The 21,352-nt window shown below is 45.4% G+C and overlaps 3 protein-coding genes and 1 long non-coding RNA gene across 20 annotated transcripts in view; 1 reads left to right on the plus strand and 3 right to left on the minus strand.

Moving 5' to 3' along the window:
• The first annotated feature begins 17 nt into the window (after positions 1-17).
• On the plus strand, positions 18-8,164 carry Agpat1 (1-Acylglycerol-3-phosphate O-acyltransferase 1). Of its 2 annotated transcripts, none has more exons than XM_015186261.2 (4): positions 18-430; positions 2,458-2,783; positions 4,632-4,765; positions 4,843-8,164. In XM_015186261.2, the coding sequence occupies exons 2-4, from the start codon at positions 2,602-2,604 to the stop codon at positions 5,577-5,579; spliced, it is 1,053 nt and encodes a 350-aa protein (XP_015041747.2). In that variant the 5' UTR covers positions 18-430; positions 2,458-2,601; the 3' UTR covers positions 5,580-8,164. The 2 variants fall into 2 exon arrangements, with proteins under 2 accessions (XP_015041747.2, XP_001354866.3); XM_001354830.4 differs by lacking the exon at positions 18-430 and adding an exon at positions 507-696.
• Positions 8,165-8,966: 802 nt separating this feature from the next.
• Positions 8,967-9,993, minus strand: LOC6901493 (probable ribosome production factor 1). The gene is made up of 3 exons (XM_002134143.3): positions 9,368-9,993; positions 9,212-9,306; positions 8,967-9,147 (listed from the first exon to the last, which is right to left on the minus strand). The coding sequence occupies exons 1-3, from the start codon at positions 9,941-9,943 to the stop codon at positions 9,090-9,092; spliced, it is 729 nt and encodes a 242-aa protein (XP_002134179.3). The 5' UTR covers positions 9,944-9,993; the 3' UTR covers positions 8,967-9,089.
• A 2,293-nt stretch (positions 9,994-12,286) lies between these two features.
• Positions 12,287-13,521, minus strand: LOC117184686 (uncharacterized). The gene is made up of 2 exons (XR_004470109.1): positions 12,763-13,521; positions 12,287-12,700 (listed from the first exon to the last, which is right to left on the minus strand). It is a non-coding gene; the product is annotated as an uncharacterized lncRNA (long non-coding RNA).
• A 476-nt stretch (positions 13,522-13,997) lies between these two features.
• Positions 13,998-21,352, minus strand: part of X11Lbeta — an 86,487-nt gene continuing 79,132 nt past the window's right edge. For 11 of the 16 annotated variants that reach the window (XM_033382460.1, XM_033382465.1, XM_033382467.1 and 8 more), the window contains 6 exons: positions 20,110-21,318; positions 18,623-18,753; positions 17,770-17,775; positions 16,622-17,389; positions 16,408-16,548; positions 13,998-16,341 (listed from right to left, as the gene is read on the minus strand). In XM_033382460.1, coding sequence (XP_033238351.1) covers positions 16,270-16,341; positions 16,408-16,548; positions 16,622-17,389; positions 17,770-17,775; positions 18,623-18,753; positions 20,110-21,318 — 2,327 coding nt within the window. In that variant the 3' untranslated portion in view covers positions 13,998-16,269. The remainder of the gene's footprint in view (positions 16,342-16,407; positions 16,549-16,621; positions 17,390-17,769; positions 17,776-18,622; positions 18,754-20,109; positions 21,319-21,352) is intronic. The other 5 variants (XM_033382470.1, XM_033382469.1, XM_033382468.1 and 2 more) reach the window with 5 other exon arrangements.

A 21,352-nucleotide genomic window follows, 5' to 3' on the forward strand; every position in this document is an offset into this window, starting at 1 on the left:
TGCGAAAAAACAATTTACAAACTTCAAGACGGGTCTTGTATTTTTATCGTTTCCATACGAATATCATCCCTGATTTGGCCAGTGCAAAATTTTGCTGAATGGATTCTTGAGGTTGTGTTGCTGAGCGCGCGATAAACAAATTGAAAAGTCGCCTAAAAGTGTACAACTAAAGTCAATTGCATCTCTTCTTGCATTTGTTGGGTTTATTTATACAAATACTTTTTCCGTTTGTCGTGCGTGAGAATAACAACGAAACGAAAGCAGCAGCCGTGTGTAATTACTGGACGCGTGATCCGCGTTCCCCATTCGGAGCTCCACCAAGCTGGTAGCAAGTTGCTGCACAATGATGCGCTGCGGGAGAGGAGCTGCCTGGCGACACATAGATAATTGAAATATTCCGCCACAGGACCAGGGTGTCCTAACTGCTGAGGTAAGTCCTGTGCCAGTCCGTACGGAGACCCCTATGCGCAAGTCGTGCATATCGTGCTATCTTGTGGACCATCATTTGCCGCCTCGCCTCGAGGGTAGTCGTCTTTTCGTCAGTTGCTCAGAACTTCCGCCGCCAACGCCGGTAACGGGATTTCTCGCCCCAAACAGTTTTGCGTTTCACGTTTAACGGCGCGCCCGTCGTCCGTCGAAGCGGCGTCGACGTAGTCGCAGTCGCAGTCGCATCCCAGCAAAGAAAAACAAAAAAACGTAATCCCTTTTGTTATACTGGCAAAAAAAACGCTGCTTTTATTGTTGTTGCCGTTGCTTTGCTGTCAATTCGCGCACTAGCGTGGTTGTTGTTGGTCTGTAATGGTCGGCCGCTTTGAAGCGCTATTGAAGCGCCCCCGTCTGTCTGTCAATTGTATTATATTCAAATTGGTTTACTTAATTGTAAAGCACATACGCGATGCTTCCACAAAGGAGGCCGCGGTAGCAGCAATTCAAAGACATTTAAATAAATACAAAAGTATACACAGTGCCGTCTACATAAATAAGAATTTGTTATTGAATGTGCAAAGGCTACGATTTTCGTCCCACGGTTTTGTTTCGTTTTGTTCTGTTATCCTTGGTGTGTCGTGCCTCGCTCTTCTGTGCTGCACCTCTCTCTTTCTATTGCCAATGGGTTTGGTTTGTGTCGCCGCTCTCCCTCACTCTTTCTCTCTCTCTAGCTGCATCTGCCAACCCCCTGTTGTGTTGCTTTTTCTGCCAGATGTGTCTTCGACTCTTATACGGGTCCCGTTAAATGTTTTGAGTGTGCGGCCCACGGTGGGCAGAGAAATTATTTACGAGAAATCATCAGAGAATATTCTCAAAGGGCTTTCAAGCGAAATAAATTGTATATTTGATATCCATAATTGTTCTTGGTGTCAGTATATACATATATGTATCTTTTTGCATGGCTGCACACACACACACACGTAAATGCATTCATATGCGAATTCTTGATTTTTTTGGTACCTGTGCGGCAGAGGGTATTATGATTTTGAAAAAATCTTTGCAACGCAGTGAACGATGCAATGTCGCAGTGTCCCCCTTAATTATGGATGTGCCCGTTCATTAGTATACTTCGATCTGCCAAGGGTATCAAATGATTCGGTACTTGTAGCTATGTATATAGTTTTAGCTTCTTGTTTTGCGGTTTGTTTTGTTTTTTTCATCGTTCAACGTTGGGCGCAAATTTAAATTGATTTTTTCTGCTCTTTTCCGGCTGCTGCTGCTTCTCTGCTGCATCACCAATACATACGTATGCGAATACTATGTATGGATGTGTGCGCGTGCAAGTACCTTGTGGTTTGTTGCATTCCATTCCCCTGATTTTCATGCTAATAATGCTGCGCCGGGTCCAAGAATGCTGCGCCAAATATGCACGCAACATACCGGCCACCACCCTCCCACAGGGCTTGGATTTGGATATGTACAATATATTCTTGAGGCAATATACCATGTCTGTCTGTCTGTCTGCCCGAATTTCAGAGACCATAAGAGCTAGAGCAATCCAATTTTGTATCCAGACTCCTGAGATGGCATCTACAATTTTCAAGATACAAGAAAACTGAAAACGCAGAACCATAGAGCAAGACCATATCCCGCATACTTCGATCAAATCGGAATATTAATATAGCTAGAAAAAACACCAACAAATACCATTCCAGTGGCTACCCCTTCCACGAGTTTACTCATTCTCTCTCACTCTTTTCCTCGTGCAGTGTGCGCCCTCTGGAGCTGGGGAGCGAGATTGAATGGTTGGTGAGAAAGTAAGAGAAAGCAAGAATTAACATTGGAACATAACTAGCGATCGTGGATCCTCCCTCTATGTTTTCTTTTGAGAGAGAGAGAGCTAGCTTTGGAGAGATTTTTTCCAGATGCTTCCTCCCATTCCGTTCCATTCTATACCCTCGCCGATATTGTATTATTTTGTCATGTCCATCTAACACCCGATCTAATCTTAAATGGTTATTTTTTTCATAGCGATAGAAGAGCGATAGATTCCACCTGAACAAAAGACTGCAATCTGCCTTAACCGGAGAAGGAGAAGCGGTGGATGAGGAGCCCAGATCCGGAAAACAGAATCTGAATCCGGCACGATCCGGCAACGGTGGCGATCCATACGCCATGAGTTCATTCATCGAGCTGCTGGGACTGTTTATGCTGCTGATGTTGCCCTTTCTGTACGAGACGAATCACATTTTTCGCTATTATTTCAAATTCCTCATCTACTACGGCATCGTGTCGTTCAACGCGATCGTACTCATACCGGCCTTCCTCACACGCCCCTGCGATGTGCGCAATCTGCTGTAAGTATTAAATCTCTTCTTAAATTCACTTAAAATCCACTTTTCATACAGTGGAGCGTCCTCTAGAACGGATAAAGGGTTATTGGCGGTCATTGACTGGCAGTCAAGGGAGAACTTGGTATAAATAAATTGCTGTAGTGGCATTCCATCATGCCACATCCTGCTGAATATCTACTCGTTTCTGAGTGCACTTGTAACTTGGATTGTTCCTATGGTGTGTGCTTCTGTTTTGCCCAGAATTCTTTCACTTTCACCAGTACTATCCGCAACGTTTTCATTAAAGTGCACCCCACCCCGTTACCGAAGTGGTGAACGTAATCAACTGCAGGACACACTTATTACCGATGAATAATGCATTCGGCGAGGGGCTTGACAGCTCTCTCGGGCTAGAAATTGTCTGGGAATAAGGCACTTAATTTACGACAAAGGATTTACAAACAGTATGCCAAACCATCGATAAAGCCAATATTTATCAGTTTAGATCGGGACTTTCTGCAGGGTGTTCTACGTAGTATATCCTGAGCAAGTTGGGACTGGAACTCTCAGTGCTGGGAACTCCCGAAGGGTTTCCAATGTTACACGAATTATTAATGCACTAGCGTCCTCCGTCCGACATCAATGACACATACAACATTAATTTCACATCAATATTAACAAGCTAAAAATGCAGGTGGCCACAAAAATGTGCTCCTCGTGGGCCATTTGGCTGTCCATTAAGGTCACACAGGACACAGCCGGAGCTGTGTGAAATGCTCTATGCTATATGGAATTTATTTTAGTGTCTATTTCAGTGCCGGGAAAGACGTTGCATCGCTGCACACACAAATTTCCCATAAGCGAAAAGACACAATAAATAAATAGAAAAGAATAAAGAGATAGAGCCAGACTTCTGAATGGTCTAAGGACTATACTGCCGGTATTATTCGAGGGTTATTATTATTAGATACCGATTAGAGGGTATCCCATAGTCGGACTACCGCACCGAGTGCAACCGTATAAGAGGCATTCTTAATTGCTTTTTGTTTTGTTTTGGCAATGCTCGCCGACGCCTGTGTGTCAATCGAAGGACAAAGTTGGTGCTTTGCCCTTCTGCGGGGGCCAAGTGGGGGGGAGGGGGCCGGTGCCAGTGTTCCGATTCGACACGTGTATGCGCCGATTCGGCGGCCCAGGGCGGCCGGCAGAAAGGGGGGTGGGGCGCCGCTGTTGCACGCTAATGGCAAACTGTGGCAAAAGGTGATGCCGAGGTCGCCCCGCTGCACCCATTGCACCTGTGGTTGCAAGTGCACTTGTAATAATTTCCCCCCCTTCACATGCCCGTCTCCACTTACGACTCGACTCGACTCGACTCGCCTCGAATGACACTTTGCGTTAAGAAAAATCATGAATATTTGATGACGTTGTGGTTAACGCGTTCGTACTTGTATAGTAGTTCCCATTATGCCCCATTTTCCCCAACTATTTAATGCAGCTTATCGATTGGGTGGTGCCAGAGCCGGTCACCAGAGCCGTGGCACAATGGAATTCCTATAGTCTGCGGTATAATTAATTCTACTCCGAGCCTCTAATTACGGGCAATAAAGCGCTTGTGGACGCGTCACTCTAGTATATATAGACCATATACATATATAGCTTTGATTGCCCGACTACGCCCTGCTGGCTGTTAGCATGATTGAAAAAAAAAAAACCCATAGACCCTGCCTTCATGCCTGTCCACATCGAATGAATCAGAAACCGAACTTCTGCCAAATATGGTGGTAGATTTATAATCTTGAAAGGTCTTGGAATATGTGGACACCCCCCTAAAAGAAGGTACATACCGACTCTGTATCCAATGATATTTCTTTGCAGATGGGCCAGCACCTGGTGTCATCGCGTGACAACGTTGATTGGGTTGCGCTGGGAGCTGCGTGGCAAGGAGCATCTGGCCAAGGACCAGGCCTGCATCATTGTGGCCAACCATCAGAGCTCGTTGGATGTGCTGGGTAATAACCGAGTCGAATCGAACCGAATCGAACCGAACCGAAAGTTGCTAATATATTTTTCTTGCTTACTCGCACAGGAATGTTTAACATCTGGCATGTGATGAACAAGTGCACGGTGGTGGCCAAGAGGGAGCTGTTCTACGTGTGGCCGTTCGGGCTGGCCGCCTGGCTGGCCGGCCTCATATTCATCGATCGCGTGCGGGGCGAGAAGGCGCGCGAGATCCTGAACGATGTGAATCGACGCATTAAGAAGCAGCGCATCAAGTTGTGGGTATTCCCGGAGGGCACGCGTCGCAACACCGGCGAACTGCATCCGTTCAAGAAGGGCGCCTTCCACATGGCCATCGATCAGCAGATACCGATACTGCCCGTGGTCTTTAGCTCCTATTGCACATTCCTCAACGACAAGAAGAAGATACTCAACGCTGGACGGATAGTGATCACCACACTGCCGCCGGTCAGCACCGAGGGCCTGACCAAGGACGACATCGATCCGCTCATGGAGCGTGTGCGCGCCCAGATGATTGAAACTTTCAAGCTAACCTCTGCGGAGGCCCTGGAGCTGCGCTACAATCCGCTCAAGTCCTCACCGCTAGCTCCATCGTCATCAGCATCGTCAGCGTCGGAAGGCGTCCTGCCGCCAGGGGCAGAAGTAGAGGCAGCGGCTGTGGCTGCTGCCGCCTCTGTCGCTGTGGCCAGCAGCGGTTCGAGTTATGCGCCGCTTCATGTGGGAGCCGCAGCAGCATCGGCCACCTACGAGACGTACAAGAGCGGCGCCACAGCCGCCAAGGCAACCATGCTAAAAACGCTCTAGACTTAGAGGTAGATGCTGTGCAAACGAAGCTACTCAACCCGATAGCCGATAGGAGATATCCAGCTTTTAATCTTATCTCACACTTGACACACACACACACACACACACACACTTCATAAATGCATCCAAGTAGATGATTATCCAAGGCTTATCCAGGCACCAGTATTAGGAGTATTATTAGGAGCAGCAATAACCAAATTGCGATTCAATCTTCGACTGTCAGACATAATATTCTACTTCGAAACCAAAAACAAAACCAAACACCAAATTCAACACTATGCAACATGACTTCAAGACACAGTTTCAAGACCTACTTCCACATAGGCAACAAGCAAGCAACAATCCAATCACACAAGTCTTGCTTCTAATGAGCACCGTAGGATTTTCTACTATAAAAACCCCAATCAAAAATCGCTTCAATGGTATACGTTAATAGGAAACCCAGATAGAACGAGATGATATATTTTAGTACATTACTCAATCCTTAAATATAAAATTGGATTTGATTTCAATTTAAAATGGCGTGAGCTATCCAGACCATCGCATTATTCTATTCAATGCGAAAAAAATTAAGCCAAAGTAAATGACCAAAAGCAAATCGTAAAAAGTTGCAAATTGACTGTCAAATCGCAAAAGTGCGTGCTTCGGTTTTAGCAAATCGTAAGATTCCTACGATTCAAAATCGGTTGCTTGTGATTTCAAAAAAGAAGTGAAGAAAATTATTTTCGTATATTTTTATATGCAGTTAATGTATTTATTTCTAATCAGACCTCAATTTTTACTTCAAGCAAGTAAACCAAACAATAAGAAATTGCGAGTTGCCGTTCACAGTCAAAATATCGATTTTGGATATCCTCTGTTTCTTAATTCAAGAATTTTTCGGCTTGGTACTGAAATACTTTAATTTTCCAAAGAAAAGTACCTTTTTTTTAAACAGTTTTAGCCGAGTTGCACAAAAGCCTGACTGTATATTTTGTGATTCTGTTTCTGTTAGTAATTGTCTGCGTGCATGGTTGTAATAAATTAGGCGGCACTATCTTCAAAAATGTTCAACAAAGACAAACAAAACTCGTTTGGCCACAGTCCTGTTCCCGTTTCTGAGTGATTGAAACCCATCTCATATGCCAAGTACTTTTAGTTGAAATTTCAACATATTTAGATGATTCCTTCCAGAGTTCGCCCATAGCAATCCCTTAAATATACTCGACCTAGCTCCGAAGGGTGTAAATTCGACACATATAATAGAATTAAACTGTATTGTATTCACGAATATTGTAATTTTAAAGATTTTAATGTTAGCTATAAAACTTGTATTTAAAAATGGACTCTATATGGGTTCCTTCTGTGCAAAATATCCTCATAAAAACAGGTGATTCAGAAACACCAATTCAAAAGGGTTTTAGAATTGCTAAACCCTTGAAATGTAGTCGGAAATTGGAACAGGAATATTTATACCTTTTTACTCTAATGCAGAACAAGTGTAATGGATTCTTTTTGTTGCTTCTTTCCGAAATTCGGATTATTAGACACCAAAATTAGTTTTATCCCAGAAATTGTGTGGTTTTAAATATAAAAACCGGATCAAGCTTGATTAAATTGTCTTGAAATCGAAAAGGCAATCGTAATTAAACCGAACTTAAATAATTGTATATGGCCATCCTAGTGAATTCTGGACAATTCTGCAATTTTGATCTTGTGTTGCATGGTGTAACTATTAGATAATTAAAGCTATAGTATACATTTATAACTTTTTTTTGTATTATTATACTGATAAAAAGCAAAGACCATGACTAAAAAGAACCTATGATAGACACATGCAAGAAATTAAAGCCTTTTGTACCTTGAATTTCAATATCTTAGGAACAGATGGTTTGCAAGCAGAGTGCATTGGCAGGCATCGCATCTATACGTCAACATCATTCCAATGACGATATGATTGTTAATACCTTTTGGTGAAGTTTATTAGGCAAACCAAATCGGGTCATGGGTTTTTTCATGGGTTGTCATTGGAGTGATGTGATGCTGTAATCCTGACCATTTTGACATCTCAATATTCTTCAAAATAACACTAGTGAATACATATATATGTAAATATATGCTGCTGCTGTGCATTTCTCTAGCAAATCATTAAATTTCCTATTTACTAAACTAATCAATTTTGAAACTCGAGGTTCAGAAACGGGTCATATTTTTTAAGCCGAGAAATTATTGCTTTTAAGAATCAATCGATAAGTTATCGTTCTTGTATCGTCAATCCATTTTAATTCAAGGTTGTCTTTTATTTTGGAAAATTATCAAAGCGCTCATCGAAGTGAAATCCACTCCGATTGGATCAAGTCAAGTTCGTTTATTTTATCTACTTAAGGAATTCAAGGGATCCAATCTAACGACTTTCTATGTACTCTATGCAACTGTATTGTGAACTGTATGTCTGTCTGGTGAAGTGTTGATGAACCCTTTGAAAACTTTGTAAATAGACGGGAGAACTGGGGCGATTCGGCTCACTTTGAAGGCGGTTAAACAAAAGGAAAATCTGAAGACCGAAACGGAATTTAACACAAATACCATAAATCATTTTTTTCAAATAAATTGTGTATTTATTTTGGTTTGGGTACTTTGCCATGGATGGCCCTTAGGGTTGCTCTTAAATGTATGGATGAACACAATGAGTCGAAATTAAAGGTCTCTGGGCCCAAAAATGTTCTTTTTGGTGCAGCGGGAATTTCGTGAGCCTACTTTTGTACCAGGTACTGAGCTTACAAAATACATATGTAATTTATCCATTAAACGAATTGATTTTTTGCCAAACAAAAATTGAAGAAAATTCGGTCGAACCGTTTGGTTCGGACAGACACTCGGACTATATCCACTAGGCCATTGATGCTGACCAAGAATATACATATATACCTACTTAATCGGGTCGGAAGCGCTTCCTTATGGGAACTTCCGCAGGAACAGGGATATGAGAAGGCTCTGGGGCGAGGACCGAAGGGATAATGCAGATAATTTGTGGCCCCAACAGCCAACAACTTGTTGGCGTTGTTTCCTGTCAATCAGCGCCTTGCCCCTGGCCTCTCCCCGTTTAAGCTGCATTGTTTGTGGCTAACAAAAAACCATAATCTAAATTTTTGTAATTGTCCCAGGAAGGACCTGATTGCTTTTCCAGGGCGGCAGAATTGTCATGGCACTGGGATTGTTGCCTGGCTGGGATTCTCTCCCATTTGCCATGAAAGCCTCTTCTAGAACTCCAACTCGTTCTTCCGATTACTGCCCAACGTTGTCGGGGATGGACTTCAACTCAGTTCCATCCCTTGACGGTGTTCGGTATCGTTGTTTTAAGCCCATCGAACCTACTATCTACCGTCCAATACTGACAATCCAATGAGATGTGATTTGTTTTGCATGAGTTTATTGCTGTCCTAAAGGAGTGTCTTGTGTGTGTGTCTTAAGCTCAGTGCAACATTAACAAATATATAAACACCCCGGGAGGATATAGAGTGAGCTCGTGGCTCAACAAATAGTGCAGACATCTCGGAATGACTTCAGCTTTTCATCTGCCTTGACCAGTCTGAAAAAGGATTAAACATTTCAATTCAGTCTCTCTCTCTCAGTTCTCTTTTGATGAAACTTACGCCATTTCGTTCCCATCCGCGCCGTCCCCTGGACCCTCCGGGACACCATCGGGCCAGCAGCCCAACTCGTCCATTTCTCTGGTAACCTCAGCAAGCTGCAGGAAGGCTCCCTGGCTTTAGATGGGTTTCAGGAGGACAATCCGAAGAAGCACTTACCCCTGTGGCAACTGCAAGTCGGTTCTCCTCGTAGATCGCGTGCAGCTCGTGGTTGCGTTCCACCAGTCCCTTGTAGGCGTTCAGTTTGTCCTCCCAGCGCTTCTTTCGCATATTGATCTCAGACCTACCGCGGGTCACTTTTGCGACTCCCATGGGAGTCTTAAGGATCTCTATGATCTGTACGCCCGACTGGTAGTCGCCCTCGTCGTCGTCGTCATCCTCGTCGTCGGCGTCGTCGGCGTCGTCCTCGTCGTCCTCGGATGAACCAATGCTTAGGTCCTCATCGGACCCCAGCTGTGAATTGCAAACCAGCTGTGAGTCGTCCTCGTCTGGGCCATTGGCTGTGCTCTTTCCGGATCCCGACATTGAGTTCTGAAGCTTCTCGGAAATCTCTGGGTTGCTCGAGGATGGAGACATTTCCAGGGGGCTCTCCGGGGTCTTATCGCGAGCCAACTCGGAGTTTTCCACGTATGGGCAAACAGCTGTGTCCCGACAACGAACCAACTCTGATTCTTCCGCATCTAGGAGACCCTCTAGGCCTACACGCGCACTGCATACTTCAGGATTCCGATTCATTGTACTGAATATTTTTTCTTTTGGATCTTTTTTGTTCGTTTAGAGAGTGTTTTAGTGACATAAAATTCGATTCAAGGCCTGCCCAGACCTTGACGACCCGGACCCTGTAATCGGGTCACGGCATGGACCAGGTGGAAGTCGGGCCAGTGAAATAAATTAATAGCGAATACTCGTGTTGTGGCCAACAGAAGAACCACAAGCTCCTTGCTGATCGGTTGCAGTAAAAGGCATTTCGTGTCGAGGACGGGAAGAGGTTTGAAAACCCCGAGGTGGAACTACAAGAAGTGGCTCTGCTGTCCGTAGATCTTTATTACTAGAAGATACTTTCTTCCTTTTGATCCGTTTTCACAGACAGCTCTGATTAACGAACGAGGACCATCTGTGGCAAGTGGCACTCCTAACTAAAGGCTACAGAGCCTTAAATGTTCCCACGCTTCGAAGAACTTCGAAGATCCCAAACCAAAACAGAGAATCCGATGCTGACAGTCTGTTTATTCGCTGGCTGCCGGTTTTGTGTGGTGTGTTTCTGTGTTCTGTGTACTGTGTGAAATCTGTAGCATTCAAAAAATACATGAACATCTAAAATTGAAGATAGAGCGGGCTTTGGCTCAACAAATGACGCAGCGCCAGGAGTTGGCTTTTTGGGAGGGATCGGCATCGGAGTACTCCTCAGACTGGTCCCCACCTTTTGCCTTGGTGTTGGCCTGGGGCTGGGGCTGGGCCAGCGCCAGGGCCATGGCTAAGCTGTGGAAGAAGTTGAAGGACCATGACATGACTCGTTACGATCTAGTCCCTTCACCAGATGGTACTCACTCTTTCGCCTGCCCATCAGTTAGCTGATCCTCGAAAGACTTCGAAGCAGCTTGCAATTTCGAATACTGGGCCATCGGATTGATGGCTTTCCATGTCTGATAGAATCACTGGGTTCTTCCTGTTAGTCTCCTGCAAGTTGGTAACGTCTTTTAAAGGATCCCGGTCCATTGTCGGTGTTTTGAATACTTGTAGTATGTTGTATATCTGGTATGAACTGTGAAGTTTGTTGTCGATTGCCAGACAGACAAGTCTGAAGTGAGGTGAGCCTTTGTTCAAGGCCTGCCGGTCATAGGACCGAACTCAAGGCCTGACTGGACCTGGCATGGTCCAGCCGGAAACTGGGTCAGTGAAATAAATAATGAATATACTGGTATTGTTGCCAACAGCAGAACAAACAACGACAGCACCAACAACGGCAACAGCTCTCCTCGAGCCAAGTGCAACACGCGCGCTAAGCGGCTGCATCAAAAGGCCCCTCCTGCACGGGGCGCCCTGCACGGGAGTGGGGCTTTGACGCAAGGCAGCTGCCAATCCGCACACCCTCTCGAAATCTCAAAATCTCACAATCGAGATGGAAAAACAAGTAGTTGCAGTGGAGTCCTCCGACCAGCAGATACACCCAATCCCAATCAGATTCATGCACAGTCCTATGGCTTACGGATACTTTTGGGTCGAAATAGTCGGGGGATCGTAATGAAAGGCAAAGGGATGAACTCTTCCATTGGTGACCCTTCTCTCGCTGGTAGCGTACATCTACACGAATACGCCCTCGACGGGCACTGGGTATGGAAAGGGGTTTTGTTGTTGGCAGGCAAAAGCTTGCCACAAATGATGAAATGCTAAAATGCATGAAATGCAACACCAGTGCCAGGGCTTGTTGCAAGGAGCAGCGTGGGGGCCAGAGAGAGGGACGGGGAGTGGGCAGGGCTTGAAGTGGGCGCTTGATTACAGTGAAATGCACTCAAAAGTGCCGAGCGAAGCGATGCCTCCAGCGAATGCAATCGAATGTGCAACAACGGCAACACACACCCGCACACACACACACAGATATATAGAAGGGGAAAAGGCTGCGCCAAAAAGTTGCACAAATTACATTTAAGTGACGCAAAAGTTAAGTGAAACTCATTGCGAAAATCGCGGCTAGATGCGATGTGGCATGACTGAGGGGATAGGAAGGAGGTGCTCAAGGGGAGGTGGATGATAGATGGTGGCTGGTGGAACGTTGGAGGGGGAGTCCCAGGGTTAGCTGTTACACTGTTAAGTGCTTTGGTACGCCAAAAGTAGGCACTTGAACTTTTTCTGTGTTCTCGCACTCTCGGCCACACTTTTTCAGTTGTTTATGGGCTTGTGATGGGATGGAATTGGAAGCGATTATGGACGCAGAGTGCATGGAGAATGGATATCCACTGCGGAGATGGATCTATGGAACGACGACATAGTGAGAATACAGCAGGGAGTGAACACATGTTCCTCTTCTTCCACTGCAACTTGGAACGCGGAACTTTTACCAGACATTGAGCCATCAAATCGTAAAGAGTTCAAATATATTTATTTTCCTATACTATTTTGTATACCTATAATTTTAGTAAAACTTTCCTCCTCTCCTGTACCCCGTCCTCCTGCGACTCCTGCAACGACTTCTTGGTAAGACTCTGTTATAAGCTGTTCGGGGTTCTTGGAGCAATAGGATCAATGGGCCCGATACATAAATCAATAAACCGCGATGACACTGAGCCGGGCAGTACAGGGGATGTTCCACCATTCCACCAACAGCACAGCACAGATCTGGCTGGGCTGGTCGGAGGGGTGTTGAAGGGCAGGACGGATCACTAGATACAGGATCTTAAAGAAGCCGCATTGTAGAAGATAGTAGCGAACTGTAGGGCGCTCTACCTCATCTTCCCCAGAGCCCCAAATATATTTCTTGGGGGTTGACCTTGAGACCTTGAATGGGAATAAATGAGGGCTGGGTGGTTGGTTACTTGGTTAATGCATTGTGTACTCACAAATGTCAGAGGTGACTCGGTTGGGAAAGCATTGCATTTTATTGTGTATAGTGTTGGAAAATTGGACTCGTAAGAGTAGGCCCTGAGCCCCAAATCTGTGCCGTTCCTTTCAACGATTGCAAGCCTATACCGTAAACCGCTTTTCCAGTGTCGGATATCAATGCCACGACATGGAAGGGAACGTTGACTGCTTGGATGCATCCATTGCCTTCATCCATCCATCCATCCATCCATCACTGCCACTCTGCGAGGATGAGGATGAGGACGATGATGATGATGATGATGGCTGGCGACGTCTCTGGTTGTGCCTGGCTTCACTTATGTTTTAGCCTCATTTGCCACATGGTTTCGCTTGTCTTGCCCCGTCTGGTGGCGTCTCGTATCCCGATCCCAGACCCGCTCTATGCATCGTCCTTCTCTGTTTCGTGCGCGAATATGGTACGAATATTCCCATTTCGCAGTTGGTTGTGTCTGTCGGTCTGTCTGTTCGTCTGCCGCTTGTCGGTTTCCTGCACTAATGATGCATTCTCACTTGCAACAGTGCAACAGTGCAACGGCAACGGCAATAGCAGCCCGACTCTCGTGTTTTGTTGCGCCCCAGTTCACTTGAGTGAAATGCTATCTTCTCTCTCGTGCAGTTCCCAATGCCAGTTCTCGCTTCTGTCCCTGATCCCAGCACCAACCAACCGAACCAACCCGGCGACTATCCAAGGCTATTTTCGTAGAGCATCAACCAACAGAAGAACAGAACCAACAACCTCCTAACTATGAAAGAATTCTGCTCGCAATATCTAGAAACCGAAAGAGATTCATTAACGATGAGCAAATCTTGCTTTTAAAGCTCCAAGTTCAAGACTACAATCTTTCGATAAGTCTTGTTTCAGTAAATTACAAATTGAATAAACAAGACGTATGGCAATAGTCCAAAATATTTAAATAGAATACTTTGAAACTAATTAAATCCTTAGTCTTGAAGTCTTAGAAATTTTGGTTTAAAAGCTATTGCTATCAGGAAATAAATAGCTTCTATATTCCTCACACAAAACAGAATCTTAACAATGTAATCTATTCATTTATTTCCTTATAATATTCAAGAGATCAAAGAAGCTTAAGTACGACTTTATTGAATATACGTTTTCCAGAAAACTATCCGCAACCCCAGCTCATCCATCCCTTAAAGAATTTCAAACAAAGATCTATAAAAGATCCAAGTTCCTTGACACAACTGCATTACGTTTTTTGTTTCCATTTCCTCTTTATTATGCTCAATTTTCGGTTTTATACTTTTGTTACGCATATGATTATATATTCTTTCATTTATTTATTTAGTTTTTGGTTTCGGTTGTTTTTTTGCTTTTTGTTTATTTATTTTTTTGTTTTTTTTTTTGGTTTCGTTTGCCTTTACAAATAATCATCGCTATGATCGTTCTTATATAATTTATATTTCATATATCCATTAAATTGTTATGCCATTTCTTTGTTATATAAATAATGTACACCACCAAAAAAAAAAACCAAAAAAAAAAATACAATTCAGTACTTATTTGGTTTAATTTGTATTCTTTTTTTTTTTCTTTGCTCTTTAGTTTGTTGAAGCTGAATTTGGGGATCTCTTACTCCTTTTTTTTCTTCTGGTTTTAATTTGAATTTTTTGTTTTTTATTGGTGGGCTTGGGCGTGGCCCGTGCCAAGCAGCGGTAATGCGGCCGAACAATTTTTCAAACAATTTCGTTCAATTCACAAACATCAAGCAAATGTCCCATTTCATTAATAATTCATAATTTATAATTAATAATAGTACTCTTGGTGACAGCTGTTCCGGTTTCCATTGGGCCGTAGCGAGTATTTTACACATTCATACATACAATACATAGAAATGCAATTTGTTGTCTCCGTCTCTGTCTCCGTCTCTGTCTGTCACGAGTCGTGTCTTCTCATGGGTTTACGATTACGATAATGCCATTCCAGATGTACGCTGTATTCATGCCTGGGCATCTTGAATCCTTGAATCCCATCTCTCGAACTTTTCTATCTTCTATTCTATTCCGTTTCCGCTCTCTCTCTCCCTCTCTCTTTCTTTCTGGCGTATATGGCGTATGTCTGCTATGTCTTATGCTTTGGATTAACTCTTCCTATGGCTTTCTAGCTCTAACTTTTCTTGGATCTATGTCCCTCCCTTTCTCTGTTTCCCTCTCTATTCCCCTCTATATATATCAACTTGTTTAACGAGTAGTAGCACAATTTTTGGACGAAGATGGTTGAAATCGAAGCTTCTAAGTGAGTGAGTGTGTTTGTGTGATCGATTGTGTGTGAAGGAGACTATCCTGCTAACTAAATCCTCTAAATATATAGTAGGTGGTGGATAGGGGTGTGGGTTTCGCTTTAGGTGTACGGTGTTCGGATGTCGGTGAATCGCTCTTCTTCAGTTTATATGTTACATACATTATGATCAGGCTATAGGTATATGCTTTCTATAACTATCAAAATTCTCGGCTATATGTTCGAGTAGAAAAGGAAACGCGTTAGTTACAATCTCCATCTCCCATCCACGAGTATCTCTCTTCTCTACCTCTCTCTCTCTTTATCTCTCTCTTTCTCTCTGTTTATATATATATTTTTATTTGTATTTGTATACATATATAAATATATGAGGGTGCTATATAGTGTGTGGATTATACGTATATATCGAATATATATACTTTATATGCATATCAGAAGAGCAGCCGACTGCCTGCTGTCTAGCTGCTGACTAGCTTGAAGGTTTTCGCTCTGTTTGCCTTGTGCTTCAGTGTTCCAGTGTTCCAGTGGTTCTTTATATAGTATATATGCATGTAAGTGGGCAGATATCTGGGGAGAACAGTAGTGGAATTGGGTCGGGTATAACGGTGGCTAACTGCAGTACTCTCTGATCTGTTCCGATCTGTTCCGATCTGTTCCGATCTGTTCTTTTCTGTTCTTCTGATGTTCTGTTCTTTTCTGTTTCTGTTCTATAATGTTGGCGCTGTTCAACTAAGCTAAGGACGTTTTCGCAAAAAGGTCATCGTGTTCGTATATATGTATATATGTAGTTATATGCACTATGGATATACGTTTAGTCACTCCGCCGATCGGGGCCACATTTTATTGACTATTATTACTAAGCTTTGCAAAAAGGCGTGCCCTGTGCCATGTGCCGTGTGCCATGTGTGCTGTCGTCGGGTGTCGCCTCCCCTTCTTTATTTGTCGTAGTAGCTGCTGTCGCCCCGATCGAAATTGGTTTAGTTTACTAACAAACAAAAAAAAAAATAGATATATTATGTAGATATAGGTAAGCTAAATCATATCTTCCTAAGCCTATACACGCATATACATACACAGATATGTATGTACACTCTATATGCAAGCGTACACACACACACATATACTATATATCATAATATCTTCCAAATGGTTTTGTAGTTAACAATATCATCATCTATCATCTATCGTCTATCGTCTACCGTCTTGCATTTCCCCCTCTTCCCAGAGCTTAAATATATATGGGATTCTCCTGGCCGGTGAGCAGGCGGAACATGGATGTGGGCATCGTCTTCATGAGTATCTGCAAATGGAATCGTTGTGCATATAGTCTATAGTCTTCATGAGTGATCCCAGCTATTCCTCTTACCTCCCCCACTGATGTGGCGAGCAAGTTGACGATCTTCTCGTGGGGCACTGCCACCACGCTCTGGTTGTTGATCTCAATGATGCGATGGCCAACGCGGACCCCACCTCGCTCGGCTATGCCGCCCCGCAGAAGACTGCAGATCTATTAGAGGCAAAAAATATATGTATAATGTGGCAGTTGTTCGATAAATATAAATCTCTGTTCGGGGACTTACCACACCATTCTGAACACTGAATCCCAGCTGATATTTGGTCTCTGGCCGCTTGATCTTCACCTCGACAACGGGGGCGCAGGGCACCACTGTGAACTTGACGACTGTTTGGTTTTTGGTGTTCTTGATGTACGTCTGGCAGGTGGAGAGCGGCAGGCCGACGAGGCTCAGTCCGTTGATGGCGATCAGCTGATCGCCGATGTTCAGTTGGCCGCACCGGGCCGCCGCGCCGGAGCTCATCAGGTTGGCAATGACGACGGTGGGGAGCATGGAGCCCCAGCCGCTCTCGACAATGACCACACCGAGGATCTCGCCCTTGGCCTTGGGCACAACGACCTCCTTTTGCAGCTCCTTCTTGGCAAAAATCTCGAGCTCGTCGCCAAAGATCTCCTGGCTGTTGAGCACCTCCTGGTAGTCCATCTCCTTGACGAATCGATGGTCTTCGATGCCGTTGGCCTTGAGGAACTCCATGTAGGCCACCTGGAAGGCCTGGCCTATGGACTGGGCAATGAACTGGGCTTCGTCGCTCTCAAACACGTGACAGATCATCTTGGGCGTACGATTCGGCTTGGGAGCATCGTCGATGTCCTGCGGCACAAAGCGGCGTCGAGCCATCAGCACCACCAGATCCCCAATGTCCGCTATATAAGAGATCGTGCGCAGTGCGTGATCCATCATGATCTCCTTCAAGTCGGTGTTCAGCACCATTATCTTCTCCGTTGATATAAATAGATCCACTTCGGTGCTGGGCTGGACATCGCCATCGGGTGCCTAAAAGCAGTTGTGATTGTGGATTAGTTGCGAGTACCCCACCTTAAGTACCATATTGTATGCCATAAAAGGAAAAGAAGGAGGAAAGGCGAGGACTGGCGTGGGTTTGCAGGGCTCTTGGCGGTTGGCGGTTGGCTGGTGGGCAAGCATCGCTTTCGGGGAACACAAAATTTACAGCGGGGCAAATGTCTTCAATTCAATTCAATTCAAGGCAAATCAGGCAAATCAGAGAGCTTGGTTCGGAGGGGGACGGGTGTTAGGGGTTAGGGTGTCAAAGGTGTGACCACAGTGTGACCGAGTATTCAAATACAATCTTTCCATTCGGTCACTCTGCAGAGGTGGGTGTACGGGTGGGGTTTTCTAGTGTTTCCGGTACTTACCAGGGCCTATGGTGGAATATGCGAATTGGTTTTATTGTTATTGTTTTTTTTTTTGTTTTTATATTTTGTTGTGTTTTTTATTTTGTTTCATTGGTTTGCATGGCGATACGTGGATTGGTTTAGCGTGGTGGTTGATCATCGCGGATGCGGAGCAGTTGATGTGGAGGAGGTGATGCATGAAAATATATATAGTAAAGAGTTAATGCGCTTCTCTCCCTCTCAAATCGGCTTCGCTTCAAGACGATTACTGTCTTTGGCGGGTCAAGGGGTGGGGGGTGCGGGGGATGGTGTCAAATCAAAAAACAAGGATCGGTTGGGGATCAAACTAGCTGAAAATTTAGCACAAAATGCAGTAGGCTTTGGGTTCAGCAGCGGACCAGAGAGCTTTTCCAGTCTGTGGCCATAGCAGAAAATTTTAATTAGGGTCTTCGATTGATATTTCGGAACAAAAAGAGAAAGAATAATTCGTTTAATAAGTATGGAAAGACTCGAAGTATTGGCCTTAGTTGATTCAAATTGAATCACTCGAAAACCCATTTAGAATTCGACTTTTGGAAAAATTAAAGACCAAAATTTAAAGATTAAAATGTTATCAAGTTGATAATTGTTTTGGAAAGATCCGCAAGGATCCCACTGAATGTTTTGGCTGACTTGAATCCACTTTGGCCACCCTCTGGCACTACTCTGTGCCGGGGATAGCGGTCTAGGAGGCACCCAATCACCCATACATAAGTCTTTAGATGGTAAAAAAAAACCAAAGAACATAACACCAAATGGAGAAGAGCAATCGAAAGAGAGCGTGGTGGTTTGGGTGGGCTGGTCTGAAGAGGGGAGGGGAAGGGGAAAACTTTACCTTGATACGGGAGACGGCCTCCTCGGCCTGCATCATGCGCGTTGACTTTGTGGGCTGACCCTCGCAGACCAGCTGCGTGGAGCCCAAGTACTTGGCCCTGAAGAGGACGCCCTCGATTAGCACTGCGCCGCCTACAAGACGGACAGTCCGATTAGCATTCGGGTCTAAGCAATATCAGGCATTATAGAGTACATGTCGAGTATACGCTGGTCAGTGTATGTGATTGGTGCTTGAGTGTCAGTGATAGAGTACCTAAATCCGTATTATTAGACTCCCTCTAGACCCTCATCAATCAGAAGTTTATTAATTTCAAAAATTGTGTCGTAACTGTCATTCCACTGCGAAGGTGGTACATATAGTCCGGATACCTTGCTCTTCCTTTATAACCCACGGAAATGTCAAGTTTCATTTCAGTCGGATACGTAATGAAGTCAGTAGTAGTACGGATCATGTCATTCCACTGTGAAGGTGGGATATACGATACGACATATAGTCCGGATACCTTGCTCTCCCTTCATAACCCACGGAACTGTCAAGTTTCATTTCAATCGGATAGGTAGTGAAGTCAGTATCGGTACGGATCATGTCATTCCACTGTGAAGGTGGGATATTCGAGTACATATAGTCCAGATATCTTGCTCTCCTTTCCTAACCCACGCAAGTCAGTATCTTATCAGTATCAGTATCGGTACGAATCAAATGGTAATCCTACGAGTATTGTTGATCTGAAAGAGTCCCTGGAGTGAGTTCCCCTTTGACTTTGACTTTGGTTTGTTTCGTGTTTTCTTGTTAGTGTTGGATCTTAGATGCTAATACATAATGAAATTGTATCTTACAAAGTATTGTACACACACACAGACACAGTAAAATGAAGAGTTGAGTTTGGTTTTTTGGTAGAACGAACGAACGAACGACGCATGCAAAAAATACGCAAATAAATATGCGAAAAAATACAGAGAAATTATATATAAATATATATACGAATATATATATATGGATTAATATTTATATAGTTTATCAATTGCACATTACGATTCACAATGGCGTACGTTGGCTGCGAATTTCGAATTATATTCTTCAATTCGTTTGGAATACCCATGCAGAGGGCTTTCAGCGAATCAGAGGGAAGTATTTCTAAAATTTCTAAGGATCAGAATGTTGGGTCTCTACCCAACTCTCGGAAAAGCCGATACTCGATCGATACTTGATCGGACAACAACCAACTGTGACTGTGGGCTTCCCCTGGACTTGGGCTTGGATCTGCAGGGGTATTGGAATCTACGGCAGGCCGGAGATCGCTTACTTTCTTGAATTTGTTCAGCATGACAACATCAACGAACCACATCAACGAACCAGAGCTCAGATTACACAATGGTGTACGAGTACATAGTGTATACATAGGAGTAGCAGATATACGAGTGGTTGGTTATACGATAGTACAATAGAATGCGGAACAATCGAACGAAGGGTAAACCCAACGCATTTACCTTCTTTGCTCTTACTCTTTTTCACTTTTTTCTCGCCGCTGCCGCTGCCGCAGCCGCTGTTGCTGTTGCTGCCGGCGCCGCTGCCGCTGCTGTTGTTGCTGCCAGCATTCACTGCGGTGGTCACGGCTCCGGGATTGGCCACACTGCTCCCAGCTCCTGCTCCTGCTCCTCCGGCCACTGCTGCTGTGATGTTGATTCCACCGTTGAGACTGCCGTTCTCCGCCTCCAGCTTGATGATGCCGCCACCTCCGCCACCGCCACCGTTTACGGAACGGTCGGATCCGCCGCCGTTGCCGGGACTGTCCAAGGGCGGAGCCGATGCCACCGCCGCTGCCACCGAGGCAGCCACCACGGCCGAGGCCACCACATCCACAGGATCGCCTACGGTCGTCCCGGACTGCTGGGCCTGCAACTGCATCTTGCTGGGCGATTTCTCGCTGTGCTCCGAGGAGCTGCGTGATATGCTGCGCTGGACCATACCCCCGACGAGGTCGAGCAGCTTGCCGCCGCTGCCGGAGGAGCTCTTTGGGGGTATGGGTGGTGGCGGCAGCAGCTCCGGCGTGGAGCTGAGCAGAGCGTTGTAGCCGTTCCGCGTCTTCGTGCTGGGCATTTGCTGCTTGGGTGAGATTTTCGAGAGCAGCGAGGAGCGCGGCTTGCGGTCCCAGCTCTTGTTCTCGTCGTAGTAGCCCTGGTCGTCCAGCCGCTGGTGTCCCAGCAGGCGGTCCGTCTCCAGGTCAGTGTCCACATCGTCCTCGTCCGCACTGTGGTTCTTCGAATGGTTGTCCGACCCGGACTCGAGCAGCCCCTTGCCGACACCACCGTCCAGGTGCCGGGACAGCCACACGGGCGAGCTTATCACCGGCGAAGGCGATCGCTGCTGCGCCGTCATCAGGCTGCTTCTTTCCGGAATCGGCGGCGGTACGCCTCCCAACACTCCGTTGCCGTTTCCGGTTCCGGTTCCATTGCTGCTACCGTTGCTCCCCGCACTCCTGGGCTTACCCGGGCCTGACCCCAACCCACCACTGCCCGACGGGGTGGTGGGGGAGCTGCGCTGCAGCGTTGAGCTGATGGCCGACGCCAGGGGCGTGTGCTTGCTGCTCGGCTGCAGCAGATCGACGTCTGCTGCGCTACTGCTATTGGGCTTGCGATGCGGCGCTGGGGCCGGCGGCGGCGGCGTCATCTGCACCGTGTCCGGTCGATGGAAAACACCTGCACAGAAAGGTCAGAGATTGGGAAATTAGAT

This window comes from Drosophila pseudoobscura, chromosome X (assembly GCF_009870125.1).
Source record: "Drosophila pseudoobscura strain MV-25-SWS-2005 chromosome X, UCI_Dpse_MV25, whole genome shotgun sequence".
NCBI lineage: Eukaryota > Metazoa > Arthropoda > Insecta > Diptera > Drosophilidae > Drosophila > Drosophila pseudoobscura.